This window comes from Quercus robur, chromosome 11 (assembly GCF_932294415.1).
Source record: "Quercus robur chromosome 11, dhQueRobu3.1, whole genome shotgun sequence".
Lineage (NCBI taxonomy): Eukaryota > Viridiplantae > Streptophyta > Magnoliopsida > Fagales > Fagaceae > Quercus > Quercus robur.
In genome coordinates, this window is record NC_065544.1 from 9,174,102 (window position 1) to 9,193,315 (window position 19,214).

The following is a 19,214-nucleotide window of genomic DNA, read 5'->3' on the forward strand; positions in this document are numbered from 1 at the left end:
GCTTCTGGGTAGTAAACCTTGAATCCATGAGGGATTCTCTAAATTCACAATGAGATAAACTGGAATCCTCCAAAGAAAAGTTTGAGAAAGACTCTGCAATTTTATTGATAATAATGTGATTTGCCTTTGACGGCTACAAAACATATAAATACTAAGAAAGTAAAGCCCTAAGGCGATTAGGAAATGTTTGAATCTCTAATTCGCACTAATTACACGATTAGATGACAAAATACCAAAATTTTCCAAAAATGACAAAATTAAGTTAAAGGCAGAATCATAAAACAATGATCTTAAAAGTCGTCTCAAAACAAGTAGGGCCTTATTCTAACTTTTAAATAAAAAGTTATAAAGAAAACAAAAATTATTATAAATAGTAGAATCACAATTTTCAAGGCCTAAATGGAGGAATTTGCTATTTTCAGGAGGTACCTCGTGACAATGAGATGACTATTGTTCAGAAGGTTGTTTCGCTTTAACTTGCCAAATTTCATGCAATTCCGACTTCATGGCCAATGATTTCTACTAGTGCCTTGCGCGACGATTTCAAGCGCACGTGAGAGTCTAGAAATGTCATAGTAGTCTATTCTACATTATTTTTTCATGAAAAGTTGATTGTCAATCTAAATAGAAATGAGAGATAGAGAACCCCACCACCACCACCACCCCCCACCCCCCCCCCCCCCCCCCCCCCCAAAAAAAGCCATATACTAGGCTTTGGAGATCAAGAAAATTTTTGTCACACACTTCATGCACATCATATCCAAAATTGCGTGCAAGATGTCCACAATTTTTACACAAATATCCATAATAAACGAAAACAATGACAATGAAACCGGACAGATTTGTGATAATCACTGCCCTAGAGTCAATGTGAAGCATAGTAACTTAAGAAACGTATATCGTTACACACTCAAAATAGTATACACTCCTTACACATCATAATCAGAATTGTGTACGGTGATTTCCATAATTTTTTGTTTTTTACACATCATATTCATCATGTCTTTTGACAATCTGGAGCCAATTCAAAAAGTTCAGATAAGTGATATAGAATCATTTATGCCTGAAGATGAGATTTGTGAGCCCACTAGCTCCTGTCTCATACTTCTTAACCAAACAAATATACTACCTTGATATCTCTTATAACATCTAAATTATCCTTTCTGTCTTTGCTGGAAACAGTAGAGTTCTGCACAAAGGGCAAGTCACCTGACCCTCATCCACCCATCTATCCAGGCACTCCTTGTGAAACACATGGTAGCAATTACAAAGCTCTCTGATCTCATGGTTTCTCTCCACGCAATTCAAGCAGACAGAACATTCCATTTCCATATCCACGTCTTCATCATCATTCAGTGCTCTATGTCTTTCAACAAAACCACTATATTCTATCACAGGAACCCTCTTCTTGATCAACACCATTAGACTGTCGACTGCGATTAGTGATGGAGTTAAACCATCCATTACAAGAACATAACTAGTGGAATGTTCTTCAGTCTCAGCTGCTTGTTCTGGCGGTTTGAGCAGACCTAGACGTGTGAGTGCCACCATAACAATGAACTTTATATGGCCCAGCATGCCTAGTAAAAATCTAATGTTTATGGATTTTGCTATCTTCATTGCAATACAGACTAACCCCATGATTATTGTGAGAGAGGGAAATAGATGTTGAAGAGGTTGAAAGAAAATAAACCATGATATAGCTTGCACTTCTTTCCAAAATAGTTATTAAGAGAGCTGTTTCTTTTCTTCGTGGTTGACATATGATAATTATATAAAATATTATCCCAACTCATCTGGGCCTGGTTGTACGAAATCAACAGGAAAGCAACTGTTGATAGTCAATACTTAATGCCGCGCGCTATATAGAGCGGATGCGCATATACTTAATTTTTATAAATACTAGTTGCTGACCTGTCCGTTGTGTTGCTCCAGAAATTTTTTTTTTTGGAGGTCAATAGTGATGGAGTTGGGAATTTGTTGTGAGTGGGGGTGAGTAAAAAAATTTATTTTTATAAAAATTATTTTTTGCCAAATTACAACTTACTTACCTCTAGTTTGACCGAAATTTATGTTGTTTAAATGTGGTTTGAAATTTGATACTTTACCTACTTGAGGTTTAACCAAAATTTAAGTTGTCCACCTGTTGTTTGAAATCCCTTGATACAAGTATACCGCTAGATTCTTTCTGATCTTATTTGATCTTGTATTTTTGTGTTTTTGGAAGAAAGAGATATAAAAATAGAGCAAAATGACATATTTAACCCTGTTTTTTTAACAGAAGTGAGTTACGGAATTATAACTGAGTTAATTTCAAGTGAGTAAAGTGTCAAATTTTAAATCAGAGGTAAACAACTTAAATTTCGACCAAGCCACACATGGGTAAGTTGTTTTTTGCCCTTTTTTGTGTGTATACAACTTCCATATTAAAGAACAATAGTTATATACCACCGCGCACTTTTGACGTAATGGTCACTCTAAATGTATTAAGTACTTAAAGGGTGTGGAGGGTAAGGGCTAGAATTCAAGTCTCCAGGAGTGAGTTTCACACACACATATACTTAGATTAGGCCAGAGTGGAATTTCTATCTTGTATATAAAAAAAATAGTTATATCATCAATAAATTATTTAAATTGCAAGTTTTTGTAATTTAAAATTATGTATAAAATATAAACTTATAGATCACATAGTAAATAATATCCAATTGACAAAAAATTTGACTAGTGTATTGAGAGCGTAAAGAACGTCTAATTCAACGGTTAGATTTTCAAAATATGTAGTAATATTTATTTTATTGAGTAAAGTTGTAGTCTAAGGCTACAATAAATTTTGTAGCTAAACTTTGTCCCTATATAAACAATAATCTAAAATAGTATTCTAAATACAATAAATTATTTAAATTGCAAGTTTTTGTAATTTAAAATTATGCATAAAATACAAACTTATAGATCATATAGTAAATAATATCCAATTGACAAAAAAATTTGACATGTGTATTGAAAGTGTAAAGAACATGTAATTCAACGGCTAGATTTTTAAAATATGTAGTAACGTTTATTTTATTAAGTAAAGTTGTAGCTTTAGGCCACAACCAATTTTGAAACTAAACTTTGTTCTTATATATACAATAATCTAAAATAGTATTCTAAATACAATTTAGTATACAATACAACTATATTGTACAATAGCCTAAAAAATTATTAATAGTTTAAAGATCGATATGACGACAATCATTGAATGCATGAACAAATAGAATTAAATAACTAATCATACAGTTTTGTCAAACTAATAATAACTTATTATATTCATATGTATTATCAATTAAATAAAATTGTATGATAAATAAGAATAGTAACACACTTGGGAATTGGATTGTGAATAAACATGAAATCAAGAAAAAAAAATTGTAATTGATATAAGTTTTTACTTTTGAAAGTGTATGGCTTTTTAACCATACATGTGGTCACTTTCTTGGAATGAGAACAAATAGTAAAATACTTTTTGGACTTGGAAATTTGTAGATAACTTATCAAACTATTTGATAAGATAGAGAGAAAGAAAACATAGAAGGGAGAAAAAAAGATAGAGATAATAAAGAAAGAATCATATATATATATATAGATAAATATATGTTGGTGGTATAGGTGGTGTAATTTTTTGCTGATGAAAAAGAAAAGTGTAGGGAAAAACAGCTTCATTCCATTGTCAATGCTAAAGTGAGCTAGAGTTCTAGAGATAAGGTTTTTTTCTTTTCTTTTTTTTCTTTTTTTTTTAAATAACAAAGGAGCAAAATTTTGAAACTTTTTTTTAATAAAATTAAATATTTTAATAGTAGTGCTACTGACACAACACTTTCACAAAAATTTCACAACAAAATCTAGGTGACAAGTTGTTAATAGTAGGTAAACAAGTGATGTCAGTTGTGGGTCCAAATAACAACTAGTTAGAATTGGCCACTAAACTTTTACATTGAAAATATTGTGAAAGTAGCATTAAAATAATCATATTCAAACTTATTTTAGTTGAGATTAAAAAAAAAAAAAAAGTTCAGGGTGTTCAAAATTTTATTTTTGGTATATATATATATATATTAACTAGCTGGTCTAGAAGTTCATTTGACTCCCCTAAGTTACATGTACAGCTGCCCCTAGTGCATGATAATTTTTTTAAGGTGGTTTTACTAAATTTAGTTTTGTAATTTGGACTAATTCAATAAAGAGTAATGTATTTTATAATCATATTTTCATTTATTATAGAAACATTATAAATGTAATATATAATTTTTGTTGTACCAAAATGAAATCAACACAATTTTTATCAGAAATTCAAAAGGTAAGCTAGTGAAAATATTCATTTTTTTTAATAAAAGTTATTTATAATATTTTATGTTTCATTAAAAATTATATAGAATTTGGAAATTATTCTTTTAGTTTTAAAAAAACTTTCTCAAACCCTAAATTTTCTACACTATAATCCAAAACACTAAAAACTGTATTTTAAAAAAAAAAAAAAAAAAAAAAAAAAAAAAAAAAAAAAACTTAACAAAACTACAATCAAAATAAAAAAGAAAGTGAAAAATAAAACTCACATTAAAGTCAAACTCATTCTCCCGAATATGTAAAACATATCAAATGTGATGTGATCAAGTCAAATACCCAATGCATAATCAAATTCAAATTTTTTAATAAGGTTTTGAAGTCATGCAATAGAAATAGGTGGTTGATCCCAAGCAAAAATGCTGGTTGCAGCTTTATAAATGATGATTGCAACTATTTTTCCTTAATAACTTAAAAAAAAAAAAAAAAAACCAAGAGTACAATTCCAAAGAGGAAAAAAGTAAAGGAAATTTTTTTTAAAAAAAAGAAGAAAATGTATTGTGTAGATAGTATCATGATCTAATCCAATATGTGAATAGTGAATAGATAAATAAATAATTTTAAACACAAAATTGAATTTGTTTTCTTAAAATCTCAAAGAATATACTAATGAGAAAATGAAGATGAAGAACACTATAAAAATGTTGTAAACACTTAAAAAATTACTCAAGTATTTAGGAACATTGTATAACAAATCTATAACGATTTGCTATTAATTTGTTAAAGAAAGTATTGACAAACAGTAAAATGAAACTATACAAATACCATCTCTTCAACTGCAATGGATTTTGAGTGGTTTTGTTGCTTGTTATTGTATTAGAACCCAATACACAATTTGTAAAGCTTTTATATTAAAATTTGTACTAACTTTAGCATTTTCCTCAACAACATATTAAATGAAGATTACAATTTTTTTTTTTTTTGATATATCAATTTGTAAGGTTTATATAGTAAATTTTGTAATATCCCTACCATTAGTCTTTTCTTTTCTTTTTTCTTTTTTCAAAACTTTACTATTTTCATTTTCACATCAATTTGTAAACATTTTATAGTAAATTTTGAATTAGTTTTAGCATTCCATTTCTTGCTTATTTGTTAAAAATTGACGAAAATAAACTTTTAAATAATTATTAAAAAACTTTACCTAAATAAAGAAGTTAACAAACTAAAAGAACAAAGCTAATCAAAATCACACAAGTCGTATAATAAACTTTACTTGAATGTTCATTTGTTAAGAGGGAACATATTCAGAAAATGAGTGTAGCTTAAATGAGAATGTTAAGATATATGGTTAAGTGAAAATACAATAAAATATAGGATTTGAATTGTGAAAATTGACTTAAAGATAGGAATGGTCCCCTAGGGTGAAGAGATGAGGGAAAGTCGCTCAAGAAAATTTGGTCATGAGTAGATGGGAATGATTAATATATCGATAAGAAACATTAAATTTATTCAAGTTGGGGGAACGAAAAAGGTAGACAAATATAAAAAATAACATTAGTAAAAGTAGTTAAAACAAACATGTCAATTAAGGGAGTAACAAAGGCTATGATTTTTGGATAAAATAAAATGGATGAAAAGAATACATATTGTAACTACTTTTGTTGAGGATATATTCATAAAAATAAATTCATATTTAATGCATAAAACTCTGAATCTTGCAAGGTCTAAGAGATGTCATATTAGGCTTATGGCTTTATTTATTGAGGATGATCCCAAAAATTTAAGATTAAGACTAGCGCTTATCATAAACATGAAATATCAAACTACGAAGGACATCAAACTTGTAATAAAAACAAATGAAAAAGAAAGAAAAAATAGAATCTAACACGTAGGTCTGTCCACAGGTCTGTTCAGGTTAGGTTTGTGCTCAACCCGCAACCGACCCGATTAGATCAAGTGGGGAGTTCCCAAACCCGCAACTGACCCATAAGAGTGTTGGGTTTCAAGTGTCGAGTTTTAGTCGAGTGGTGATCGGTTTCGGGTTATGTAGAAAACCACCAAAAAATGTTGAAAAGCGTTTAGATTTAGCCAAATCCAGCCAAGATTCAATGAGATCTAGCTAGATTTGGCGAAGATCTCATTGGATCCAATGAGATTTCCACCAAATCGTGCAGAAAACTCATCGGATCTAGTATATCTCTGCCGGTATAGTTGTGTTGCTCGCCGAAATTCGTCAAATCAAGTTGAAAAGGTTGTTGAAAAGATTGAGATATCATGGGTTTTGAAAGAGGAGACCTGCAATCGACCCACCGAGATCGGGATGGGGGTTTGGGTATGGTCAAGTTGGGTAGGTGGGTTGGATGCCACTACTGACAAGTGACAACAGGACAGTTTGAAAGATCAGTTTAAGAAATGCAGTCCCAAGTCTAGGCCTTTTTACATTGATGTCTAACTTGCAAAAAACAATTTATATACTAAACTAACTTATTGTGATTACCCTTAAAAAAAATGTTGAACACCTTGGCTTGAGAATCATAATAATTTTTACAATAAATCTTATATGGTAAGATGTTACTAATCTAATTTAGGTTCAATACTAACATCACTTTTTTACCAACAAATAATAACTTGTAGCATAAGATATGTTATGAAAATGTTGTAGACATATTATTTCTCCAAAATAATTCTGACCCCCCAAATATAATTCTAAACCTCTTAAAAAAAAGGCTTAAATATTAACAATAAAAATTAGTCCAAATAACAACAAACATAACTCAAACAAAAATAAGACTATATCAAACAACAACAAGTGAAAAATTCTTTTAAAAAAAGCCTATTCATAAACAAAAATAAATAAAAATCTCTAATCATTCAAATTTGTAACCCGTGCAAAACATTACTTAAATATAATCTTAAATTATATTTTTCCTCAAAAAAAAAAGATATAAAGAGAAACACTATGGTCGTGGGTTCTCCTTGGCAGTGCCAGCAACAATTTTGCTCTCCTTTGCGACTTTGCTCATAGTTTTAGTAAATATCATCTCTCTCTCTCTCTCTCTCTCTCTCTCTCTCATATAATACTTCATTTATTTGCGTGTTTTTTTTTTTATTTTTTTGGTGACATTGATATATTTAAGTTATTTATTTTTTAGATTTTGTATATTTTAACTTTCTTAGTGACCACCCTAAAAAGAATTCCTAGAACCACTACTGGCTTTGCTAAATATATGGAAGTCTTTTACTAATTTATTTATTTTGTTGGTAATAATGGTAAAGAGGAAACCAAAAAGAAGTCTTAGATTAAAAAAAGAAACAAAAACAAAAATTCCACTTTGGTCTTGATATTTTGTGGTCACTATTAATTTGGTCTCTACATTTTGGTAATAGTCAATTTAGTCATTGTTATTTTCAACTTATAGTCAATTGTAGTCAATTTTCGTTAATGAGTTGACGATATAGACCAAATTGCTGCAAGTTAAAAACATCAAAAATTAAATTGACTTTTACCAAAATGTAAAAACCAAATTGACAATATATATTATTATTATTTTTTTTTTTTTAATTTTATCGCATAGATACTTAGGTCTTGTATTACATTAATGCAAGACATCAACATCATTCTATGTTGCTTAGCTCCAATTTTAATCTCTAAATATTTACGTATGATCTTTTCTTATAGGAAAAATTATACTTTACCACTCTAAACTATACCCCTAATTACACTTTACACCTAAACTTTTCCAATGCATGTGTTGCACCTTAAACTATGACCCTTGTTACACTTTGCACTATAATGTCAAGTTTGCTATTAACTTGGACGAAAAAGTATGATATCGCGTGAAAAGACCCAATTGCCCATTTTCTCAATACTTTAAAAAAAATTACATTTTACTACCCTAAACTATACTTCCTATTACACTTAATTTGCACCCTAGACTTTGAATTCCCATCCAAGTTAATAGTAAACTTGATGTTTGAGTGCAAAGTGTAATAGAGATCATAGTTTAGGGTACAAAACATGCATTTAAAAAGTTTAGGGTGCAAAGTGTAATATAGGGTATAATTTAAGATGGTATAGTGTAATTTTTGCTTTCTTATATATAGATTAGTAGTCTTTAATAATTAATGTAGACATAAGTAATGGTTTTGTATATTTATAACAAAAGTAATGGGTTTGTAATAATCTTATGTTCCAAACTTTTTATTTGTAATTTTCTCAGGTCATAATATAGGTATGTGGAATGCGTTGTAGGAGTTATTGAGGGTCTGAAATCACTCATGAAACTGTACCCTAGTCATCGGGGAAAGAAATAGAAGCATGTATAGCAAAGAAATTTCATTAGGAGCATACAACTACCTGATAGCTCTTGGTGTTTTTTTTTTTTTTTTTTTTTTTTTTTTTTTTTTTTTTTTTTTCCTTTGAGATTAAAGATAGAGTCAGAACTTGGAGTTAGAGGCAGAAGTATTAATATATATCTATATATATATATATATGTATATATTTATATATATCATTATGAAACTCCAAATAAGCATTTATTTAGTATTAACAAATAGTTGACAAAGACAAATACATGAAATCATTTGTTAGGATCTATACTTTTATAGTTTTATTGGCAAACACATGAGCACAAACTTGTCTAAATATAGCACATAGAGTATATAGAATTGATTAGATAAAGCTCAAGATGTTGGTATTCAATGTGCAAGAACAAGAAAGAAGCTAATTCAAGGATCTGGATTTTTCACAGTTTTGATTGATTGAGAGTCGCAGATCAACAAAAATCAGCAAACGTAAAAAGCCTATAAATTGTTTGTTTCAAGCTTAAATCGTGATTGTTAGGTTCTAAGACTTCAGGTTTTTTTTTTTTTTTTTTTTTTTTTTGAAGACTTTAGGTTTAAATGTATTAGAATTTTATTATGTAAGGTTGGCAAACTATGATCAAAACGTTTAGTCTTGTTTTAGACTTGCTCAAAGTATATGTATGTAAAGTTGGAATCGAGTAATTGCAGAGAATTACTATTGACTTTCTGCAAGGCTCGATCGATCGAAAATTAGACTCGATCGATCGAAGCTCATGTAGATTGTTTTTTCTGCAGATTTTCCAACTTAGCCCAAGCCCGTTTGACATGTAGAGTTTTATGTTTTGCCTTAAGTATAAAAGGAAAAACCCTAACCACATTTTAGTGTAGTTGTTTATGCTATGTGTATGAATCTCCTGTGAGATTTAGAGGTGTTTTCCTTCATACATACTTAGGGTTTCCAATCTCAAGATTAATGTCGAGAGCTTGGTGATCGTTTTAGTTACTGCATAAAGAGCTTAAAGAAAACACAAGTGAGAGTACTTGTGGTTGCTGTAAATCCAAGAAAGAAGTAGTCTGTGGACCCGGAGCTAGCACGTGGTCGTGGTAGTAAGTTTCCTACTCGAGGTAGTAATAGGATGTTAGTGGTCTAAATCGCTATTGTGTAAACTTCAATTCTTTCATAGTGAATCTGTTTTACCTTGAGGATAGTTAGGTTAAATCCTCCCCAGGTTTTTTACTGGTTTGGTTTTTTTGGGTTATTATATCGTTGTATTATTTATTTTCCGCACTGTTTCAATCATATGATTTATCTATGTTAACCTAGATCTGTATAATTTACCTAAGTTAATCACTTGGCTAAATAACTAGGTTAATTTGTTTGTGTTTAAGGGGTCTAAAAATGTACAATTGGTATCAGAGCAAGTTAGCTCTAACATTTAGATACTTTGATCTAAGAGTTGATCCTTGACCCTTACTATCATGGAACACGACCATTCTCTTGTGATTCCACCTCACTTTGATAGGAACAACTATGCTTACTGGAAAGTAAGGATGAAAGCATTCCTGAAATCTATTGATGAGAGAGTTTGGAACTCCGTTGAATACGGATGGGAGAAGCCCACTACTCTAGTTAGTGAGTGGCAAACGTCTCAAAAAGAAGCAGTCGCTTTTAATAGCAAAACCATGAATGTTATTTTTAATATTGTTTCTATAGAGGAATTCAAGAGAATCTCTAATGTTGAGGTTGCTCATACTGCTTGGAATATTCTCCAAACTGTGCATGAAGGCACAAAGGCAGTTAACATTAATAAACTAAAGCAGTTAACCTCTAGATTTGAAAGTATTCGAATGTCTGATGATGAATGCTTTGATGAATTCTATGCTAAATTGAATGATATTGTTAACTCTGCTTATAATTTGGGTGAAATCTATGATCAACCTAAAATTTTTAGGAAGATTCTTAGATTTTTGACTGAGGACTTTAGACCCAAAGTGACTGCCATTACTGAAGGCAAGGATGTGGACTCCATCCCTGTTGATGAACTTGTAGGATCTCTTCAGTCTTATGAGTTGGACATACCTAAGACAAGAAAATCCAAATCAATGGCTCTTAAGTCTGTTGATGATGTTGATGTGAATGGATTTGATGATGAGCTTTCTGCTACAAAGATTGCATATCTTGCCAAGAACTTTAGAAACTTTCTTAGGAACAATAACAGAAAGGCAAGAGGTAAAAATAATGCTGAACCTAGAAATTTTAGGAGGAATGAACCTACTAAGGTGAACAATAATGAAAAACCTAAAGAGAAAGTTGGTCAAACCCCTAATGATTCTATGGGTCAACAATGTTTTGGTTGTCAAGGGTATGGTCATGTGAAATCAAAATGTCTTACATTCTTGAGATCAAAGGGTAAGGCTATGGCGGTAACCCTTAGTGATGATGAAGTCTCTGATAATGAGTTTGGTAGTGATGAGGATGGAAATTTCATTGCTTTCACAGCTACTACTATAGTTGATGAAAGTGTTGGGGCTGATGAGAACCCTTCTGATGGGGAACTCTCTGAGAATGTTAATTTGCAAGAAGCCTATAATAAGCTTTGCAAGGTTGATGCAAAGGATGCTATGAATGTTGACTTAGGCTTACAGAAAATTGCTTCTCTTAAACCTGATAAAATGAATTTGCTCTTGAAATTTTTTGATACTAATGAATTGCTTGATAAGGTGAAGACTGAGAACATGTTGTTGCTTGATAAAGTTAAGAATTTAGAACTTGAATTATCTGTTGCTAGAGAACAAACAAATAGGTCTACTAGTTCTAAACTTGAACACATGTTGAGTATTTAGAAGTCTCCCTTATACAAAACTTGTCTAGGTTTTGAAGATATCATCACTGTTTCTAAGACTCATTCCATAAACTTTGTTTCTTCTTCTGAGCCTTTCGCGTGTGAGATTGTCAAACAAGCCAAAGTTACTCCTCCTAGGAAGATTAGGGTTGATCTTCAAGAGTCTAAAATTAAGACTTCTAACCTTTTTAAGGACAAGATGTACGATAGACCTGCATGGGTTTGTCATTTTTGTGGAAAGTCTAGGCACATTCGTCCAAATTGTTTCAAGTTGCAAGCTGCTAAGTGAGCAAATAAGCCAAAAGTATCTGTGCCTCAAGCACAAGATCTTATGGTACTTATTGGTGAATTGATAAAGACTTTGAACCTTTATTCCAATCCTAGAGTTGCTCACCATTCTAATGTGAATAATAACTCTAATGCAGGAGTTGCATCTAAAAAGTGTTTTGGATGAAAAATGCTCGATCTAATTAAGTCTTTCTGACATGGTCCTTGTGCTTCGTCGTTCTATTTTTTGTGACCATTCTTCTTTGTTGTTTTTGCTTTATGTTTTTTTCTAGTATTTGCATTGCATATCATTCATGCATTTCATGCTAGGTTGTTTTTGTTATTTCTTTTCCAAAAAAACAAAGGAAAAGGGAAGCAAAATGTGTTTTGCATTATTTTCTTGAATTTGAAATCAAGGTTGGCCATGTTATCTTTACATAACATGTTTATGTATCTTGTTTAGCTTGGATGAGCTTATTTATTGCACTTTACTAGTTTGAATGTTATAGTGCATGTTGTGTGGGAAGATGTTTATAGTTTTTGATCACTTGATCTTGATCTTGATCTTGAAGTCACATGCCTTTGATTGTTGGACTTGAACTTACTTAGAAAGGCATAAATAACCATCTCACCACTGTTTACTAGCCAATCATGAACATTTTAGTGCATATCATAAGATTTTGTGCTCGAGAAAGTATAGCACATGCACAAAAAAAACATAAGGTGTAACCTCAGTTTAAATGCTAAAATTGGTATGTACATTATTGGGCTATAATAAATTCAATCAATTAAAATTGGTGAGTACATTATCTTGGCTATTTCAATAAGTTTCTAATCAAATAAAATTGGTGTGTGCATTATGAGACAAATTAAGAAACTTGCATGATTGTAAGCTTGTTTTCTAGGAGATGTGAGAGTTATATGATGTAACTCTTTAGGTAATAGTCTTTTTCAAATTTATGTGATGAATTTTGTAGAAATTGTACTTGATTACTATTCACATATCACCTCACATGTATCTCAAGTTTTTGCTAGTTGCACACACTACACAAGTTACTCTTTGATAAATTTTGTACATGTTATTGTGTGTGATTTTGTTGTGGACATCCAAGATTGAAAATTCTTTGATTTTAATGCAAAATGTGTTTGAAGTTTGAAATTTAAGGAGAAAGTGATTGAAAATTTTATTTTTGGGAGATCTGGGTTCAATACAAGTGATTTTGAAAAACATTTCATCTCATATTCATGCATACTATTCATAAAATACTATGTTTTGTGGAGTTTCTGCATAAAATTGCTCTGTTTTTCAAAAATTTGTTTTTTTCCAAATTTTCGATCAATCGAACTTGTTTCTTAACCGATAGAAATTGCGATTAAAATTTGGTTTGAATCTACTTGGCTCGATTGATGCTTGATCATTGCTGGATTGATCGAATTTAATTTTCGATTGATCGAATCTGTTTTTTGATCAATTGAAAATCGTTCAGAGAGTTTTTTAAAAACACGTTTTCTTCACTATTCAAACTTTTTCAAAAACTATTTGGCTCTCTCTCTCTCTTCGACTGATCCAAGTCAAGCCAACTTTTGTCGTTTTCTCCCAAAAATTTTCAAAGGTTTTTGTCTTCTAAGGCCGGTAAGACCCTTTTACCCCTCCTTTTTCATTTATTTTCATGTTTCATCCATTTTTTCATGCATTTTAGGGAGAAATTCGAACCTATGAAAATTTTGGGGGTTTTTGGTGTTTTCAATCTTTTCTTTCAAAATTGATCAATGGGTTTTTGTTGAGGGATGATATAAAACTGATCTTTGTGATTTAATTTGATCAATTTGATGAATTGGGAAAATTTGAATTTTCTAGGGCTTGAAACTACCCGAATTGGGGATTTTGTTCAATTAAGCATAAATTGCTGCAATTGGCTTGTTTGATTGATTGATTTGGTCATTATATTCTGTTATCTAACTTGTGTAATAATCAATCGATCAATTTGTTGGGATTTTTGAAAGTTGGTTTTCAAAATTTGGGGTTTTTGATATACACTCTATGTTCAAGCCAATTTTATGTTTCTAAAGTGTAATTGGACTATTCTCAATGCATTAGAGCATGCATCATGTGTTAATACTATTCATGCATCATATAAATTGTTATTTTCTATATTGTTTTTGCTCTAATTGTGTTTGATGCAGTCTGCCCTTGGGTTTTTCTTGTTTTTTTTTTTCTTTTGTCTCTCTTCTGTCTATCCTATTCCAACCTTAGCATCATGGTTAGGAAGACTAGAGCCCATAGGACATCCTCTTCATCTTCTGACCCATCCTTTGATAGTGAGAAGTTTTTGAGTGAGAAAAACCAAGAGACTTATGAGAAGTTGACCCTTCTTAGATCTGTGTGGGTTGAGAGGAAAGTAGTTTTAGATGAGCTTGACTTGGAGATTAGGAGAAATTTTGAGCGTAGGGGTTGGTTGCCTTTGATGGATATTGGCCATCCTCCTCCAACTACCTTGATCAAAGAGTTCTACTCGAACCTCTCTGTCCACTCCAATGATTCCAACACTCAGTATGTGAAGAGTTGGATACGGGGTGAAGAGTATACCATTACTCCTACGGTAGTGGCCTCTACTCTTGGGGTGCCTAAGGTCCAGCATCCTTTTTATCCTTACGATGAGTCTCCTCCCCTTGATAATATTATGTCATATTTTACTGGGACTTCTATCTAGTGGGGTTTTGATCCTCAAATCACTTCTCACGAGTTAACCGAGATTCATTATCTCTTTTTCCAGATTTCTTGCCATTCGATCTAGCCCATCTCTTATTTGCATACTATTCCTTTAGAGAGATGTGCATTTTTGTATGCCCTTGTCACAGATGCTCCTATGAGTTTACCTCGTCTTTTTATTTAATCTTTGGTTAAGGTTCATAGGAGTAGTTCTACTGCTCACGGTCTGTTTTTCCTTATTTTTATTCATTGGATTTTGTTACATTTAGGTTTAGAGGAGTTTCCGGCATCTAAGCCTGTTCATATCATAACTCCCATAGGTGCCACCTTCCTTTGGCAGAGAGCTGCTCAGATGAGAGCTGCTCAGATGAGAGCTAGCTCTAAACACCCTAGAGTAGAGTCTTCCTCTAGTGCACCTCCTCCTCCTTCTTCTTCAGGTGATCCGATTGTTGATGAGTTCATTGATTCGATTGCTGCTGTTGCTGCTCCTCCACCTTCTATTTCGGATGATTCGAGCATTCATCATATGTTGGACACTGTCATGACCATTAAGGTGGCTCATGGTCAGCTTTTGGTGGACATGCTTACCGAGCTACAGGCATTGTGTGTAGAGTTGGCGAGTTTTAGACAGTCACCTTTGCCACCTCCTTTTGCTGATGAGTGATTGCCCTTTGGCAATTCATCACAAAAAGGGGAAGTACATATGGATGGAGATAGAGGGAGATTTTTTTTTTTTTTTTTTTGGGCTTATGATGTATTTATTATTTGATGTCTTTATTTTTTATGAGTTGTATAAGATAGGGGGAGACATCTTTTTCTTATTTCTGTTTCTTGTTTCACATTGTGCTACATTGATTATTGATTTATATTTATGAGGTTATTCATGATATATATCTTTTATTTTATGTTATGTGAAATCAAGAATTTATTTTGTTTTACTTGTATTTTCCACACATGTGTTTATGTGTTTGTTAAGTGTTACAGGAATATACAAGTTGATTCGATCGTGCTGCTGTCTACACTTGCAACTGATAGATAGTAGTTAGGTTGAATTTGTTTTTGTTGGGCATGTTATTGTAATGGGTTGTTTTTGTAAACTTTTGAGCATTTTGTTTATTTTGTGTTTTGTCATGGATTGCCAAAAGGGGAGTTTGTTAGGTTCTAAGACTTTAGGTTTAAATGTATTAGAACTTCATTATGTAATGTTGGCAAACCATGATCAAAATATTTAGTCTTGTTTTAGACTTGCTCAAAGTATTTGTATGTAAAGTTGGAATTGAGTAATTGCAAAAAATTACTATCGACTTTCTGCAAGGCTCAATCGATCAAAAATTAGACTCAATCGATCGAAGCTCGTGCAGATTATTTTTTCTGTAGATTTTCCAACTCAGCCTAAGCCCATTTAACGTGTAGGGTTTTATGTTTTGCCTTAAGTATAAAAGAAAAAACTCTAGCCACGTTTTAGTGTTGTTGTTTATACTGTGTGTATGAATCTCTTGTGAGATCTAGAGGTGTTTGCCTTCATATATACTTAGGGTATCCAATCTCAAGATTGATGTCGAGAGCTTGGTGACCATTTCAGTTGTTGCATAAAGAACTTAAAGAAAACACAAGTGGGAGTACTTGTGGTTGCTGTGAATCCAAGAAAGAAGTAGTCCGTAGACTCGGAGTTGTCACGTGGTCATGGTAGTAAGTTTCCAACTCGAGGTAGTAATAGGATGTTAGTGGTCTAAGTCACTATTGTGTAAACTTCAATTCTTTCATAGTGGATCTGTTTTACCTTGAGGATAGCTAGGTTAAATCCTCCCCAAGTTTTTTACTGGTTTGGTTTTCCTGAGTTATCACATCGTTGTGTTATATATTTTCCACATTGTTTCAATGATAGGATTTCTCTGTGTTAACCTAGATCTGCATAATTTACCTAAGTTAATCACTTGGCTAAATAACTAGGTTAATCTGTTTGTGTTTGAGGGGTCTAAAAACGTACAGTGATCTATTTGTTGCAATATTTAAAGGACATTATAAGCAAACCTAGAGATGTTTTAGAGAGAGAAGAGTGCCTCATGTGCCTTCTATTCTAAATCTAGGATTTTTTTCCCAAAGCTCTCTCATATAATCTACTGGTGGTATTCTTTGAAGAAACTCAAGATCTGGTGTGGTAGAAGTTGCTGCCTCATTCTAGTCATAAAGGGTGCTAGAGATCTAAATCCTCAATGAGATTTTGAAGTGTGTGGATTGGAGATTCACGTTGTACTGGTTCATTGTAAAGGAAGTTTGTGGCATTCAAAATTGAATTAGGTAACTGAAGTTCGATTTACTACGAATAGGGCTATTCTTGATTGTAAATCTCTAGCTTATAGTGAAACTGTTTCCTGGGTCATTATATCATTATGTTATTTACTTTTCCACTGTACATAATATATTTGATTATATGTTTAAACTAAGGCTTGTATAATTAATCTAATTAACATTTTGGCCTAAAAATTGGTTAAACCTTGTTTGTTCAGGGGCCTAAATTTGACATAATGTATTCTTAATATATTAAAATGCAATCATTTATGAAAAGGGAACTAGGATTTTTTTTTGAATCTACAAAATCATCAATGATTGAATCCATACTAACTGTCGCAGCGATGTCCCTTTCAATGAATAACATCATAGCGTTCATAAAAAACTCGTTTCCAATTTGTTGCAAAGGTTAGTTTTGATGACATTCATAGTTGAGACGCTTGCTCTATAGTTTCTCACTCTCTTTTCTCTTAGTTAGGCTACTAAGCTACTTAGATTAGCCTTTAATTGATCCACATACCACACATCTTCAAAGACAGGTAAGCCTGATATATCTACTGTACCAATACCATGAATGACTAATTTACTTTCATCTCCAAATGTGATAGTTCCTATCTTTCCTTCAAAGAGGGTCTTGAATAAAACTTTATTTCCTGTTATGTGCCTGGAACAACCACTATCCAAATACCACAAATAAGTATCACGTACTTTTAAGACAATTAAAGTAGTGTAACAAACATAATTATTGCAGCAAGAAGTTATACCAAGGTATTTAAGATTAGGATTAGCATAGTTCATCAGCCATATAGTCCAAGATGAAAAAGAATAGGATTAGGGTTTTCCTTTTTGTTAGGGACATATTTTATGTAATTGGCTAATCCTTTGACAAAATGCACTTTACTTGTAATTGGGTAGATCTAAGATGGGTTTAAGACTTCAAGAAACATGTTGTTCAAGTTAAGTGCTAAAGCCATAAAGATCTTATCAAGAAACAAGTGAAGAAGAGTTGTTCATTAAAAATCGACAGCAATCTCAATAGAAAGACTTCTATCGAGATTTAAAGTCGAAGCTCAACAGAAGCTGTTTTTGTCTAGACTTATGAAATCAGAAATTCTAGATCTGATTTTTGGCCCTAGCTGACATGTAGTGTAGGGTTTTTTTTTTTTTTTTTTTTTTTTTTTTTTTTTTTTTTTTTTTTTTTCTCACAACCCTAGACATATATAAAGCTTATTTTAAAGGCTGTTATACATGGAGAAAAATTCAAAAAGTAACCTAGTTCATTATTCTCTCTGAAAAAGCTATTGTCTTTATGCCAACGGTTTTGTGACCAAGGAGCTTCTTGATCTTCATCATTGATGAACTGAAGAACTTTGTAGCCAACAATCTTTTCAAGTTGCTGGAGTTAGTCATATACTGGAATCTGTGCATCAAGGAAAAGATTGTCGCTACAATACAAGTCCAATTGGGTATTAAGGTAAGGGTTCAACTGTAGGTTAGTATTTCAGGATAGGCCAAAGGGTTAGGTAAGATTCCTTATACTTGTAACCGCTTGTGATTGATAATAGTGGATTCTTGGGAGTGGTGACCTTAAAATCACCCAGTGAGGTTTTGCCTTGGTGGTTTTCCCCATTCGTAAACAAATCACTTGTGTCAAATTTATTTTCTGTTGCATTTAGATATTTTGGTGATTTGTTTGTGCTACCACGCTATTGCATGAAATTTGATCTAATTAATTAACCTGGGTAATTAATTAATTAATTTGCAAGGGGTCAATACATTTTTTCCCTAACGCTTTTATACCTAGTAATGTTGGATTGAAACCCTAGACGCTTTTATGGGCTTGGGCCTGATTTGAAATCTACAGAACACGATTTTTGATCGATTGAACCTATCTTTCGATCAGTCGAGCTTCACAGTAGCTTGCTTCTTCTTTCTGCAGCTTGACAGTGCTTGAATCTTGACTTGAACAACCTTGAGAAATGTCTAACACCTAATCTAGACATGTTTTTGTTCTCGGTTTGCCAACATAAATAAATTAAGTATTTAAACATATAATCCTAAATATTTAAAACCTAACACACTTTACACCAAACATTCAAGCTTAAGTATAAAATTTGCATTAAGTATTAATATATCTTATAGGCTAGTACTGAATATCCATCTAAGTGGCGGTATGGAATTTGGAGAGATTTTGTTTTTCATACATTTGTCAAGGAATAGGGAAAAAAATCTTATACTATATTACTGATAGAACAATTGGAATTATTAATTTATTATACACATTGTTAGAAATATTATGGTCTATGATGCACAAATTTATTGCACTATTCCATGTAATTATAAGGTAAACAAGGTAATAATAATTCTACTTATAGTACAAGTACTACAACACTAGGGTTAATCTAATGTAAACTTAGGGTTTGCTACTATATATACCCCACAATAAGGATAATGCCTAATGCATAGATTTTAATAATTAA

The 19,214-nt window shown here is 31.9% G+C and overlaps 1 protein-coding gene across 1 annotated transcript; it reads right to left on the reverse strand.

Moving 5' to 3' along the window:
* Nucleotides 1–885: 885 nt before the first annotated feature.
* Nucleotides 886–1,742, reverse strand: LOC126705859 (brassinosteroid-responsive RING protein 1-like). Its single transcript, XM_050405082.1, has one exon. It carries the CDS (start codon nt 1,639–1,641, stop codon nt 1,150–1,152), a length of 492 nt encoding a protein of 163 aa, XP_050261039.1. The 5' UTR covers nt 1,642–1,742; the 3' UTR covers nt 886–1,149.
* Nucleotides 1,743–19,214: the final 17,472 nt, after the last annotated feature.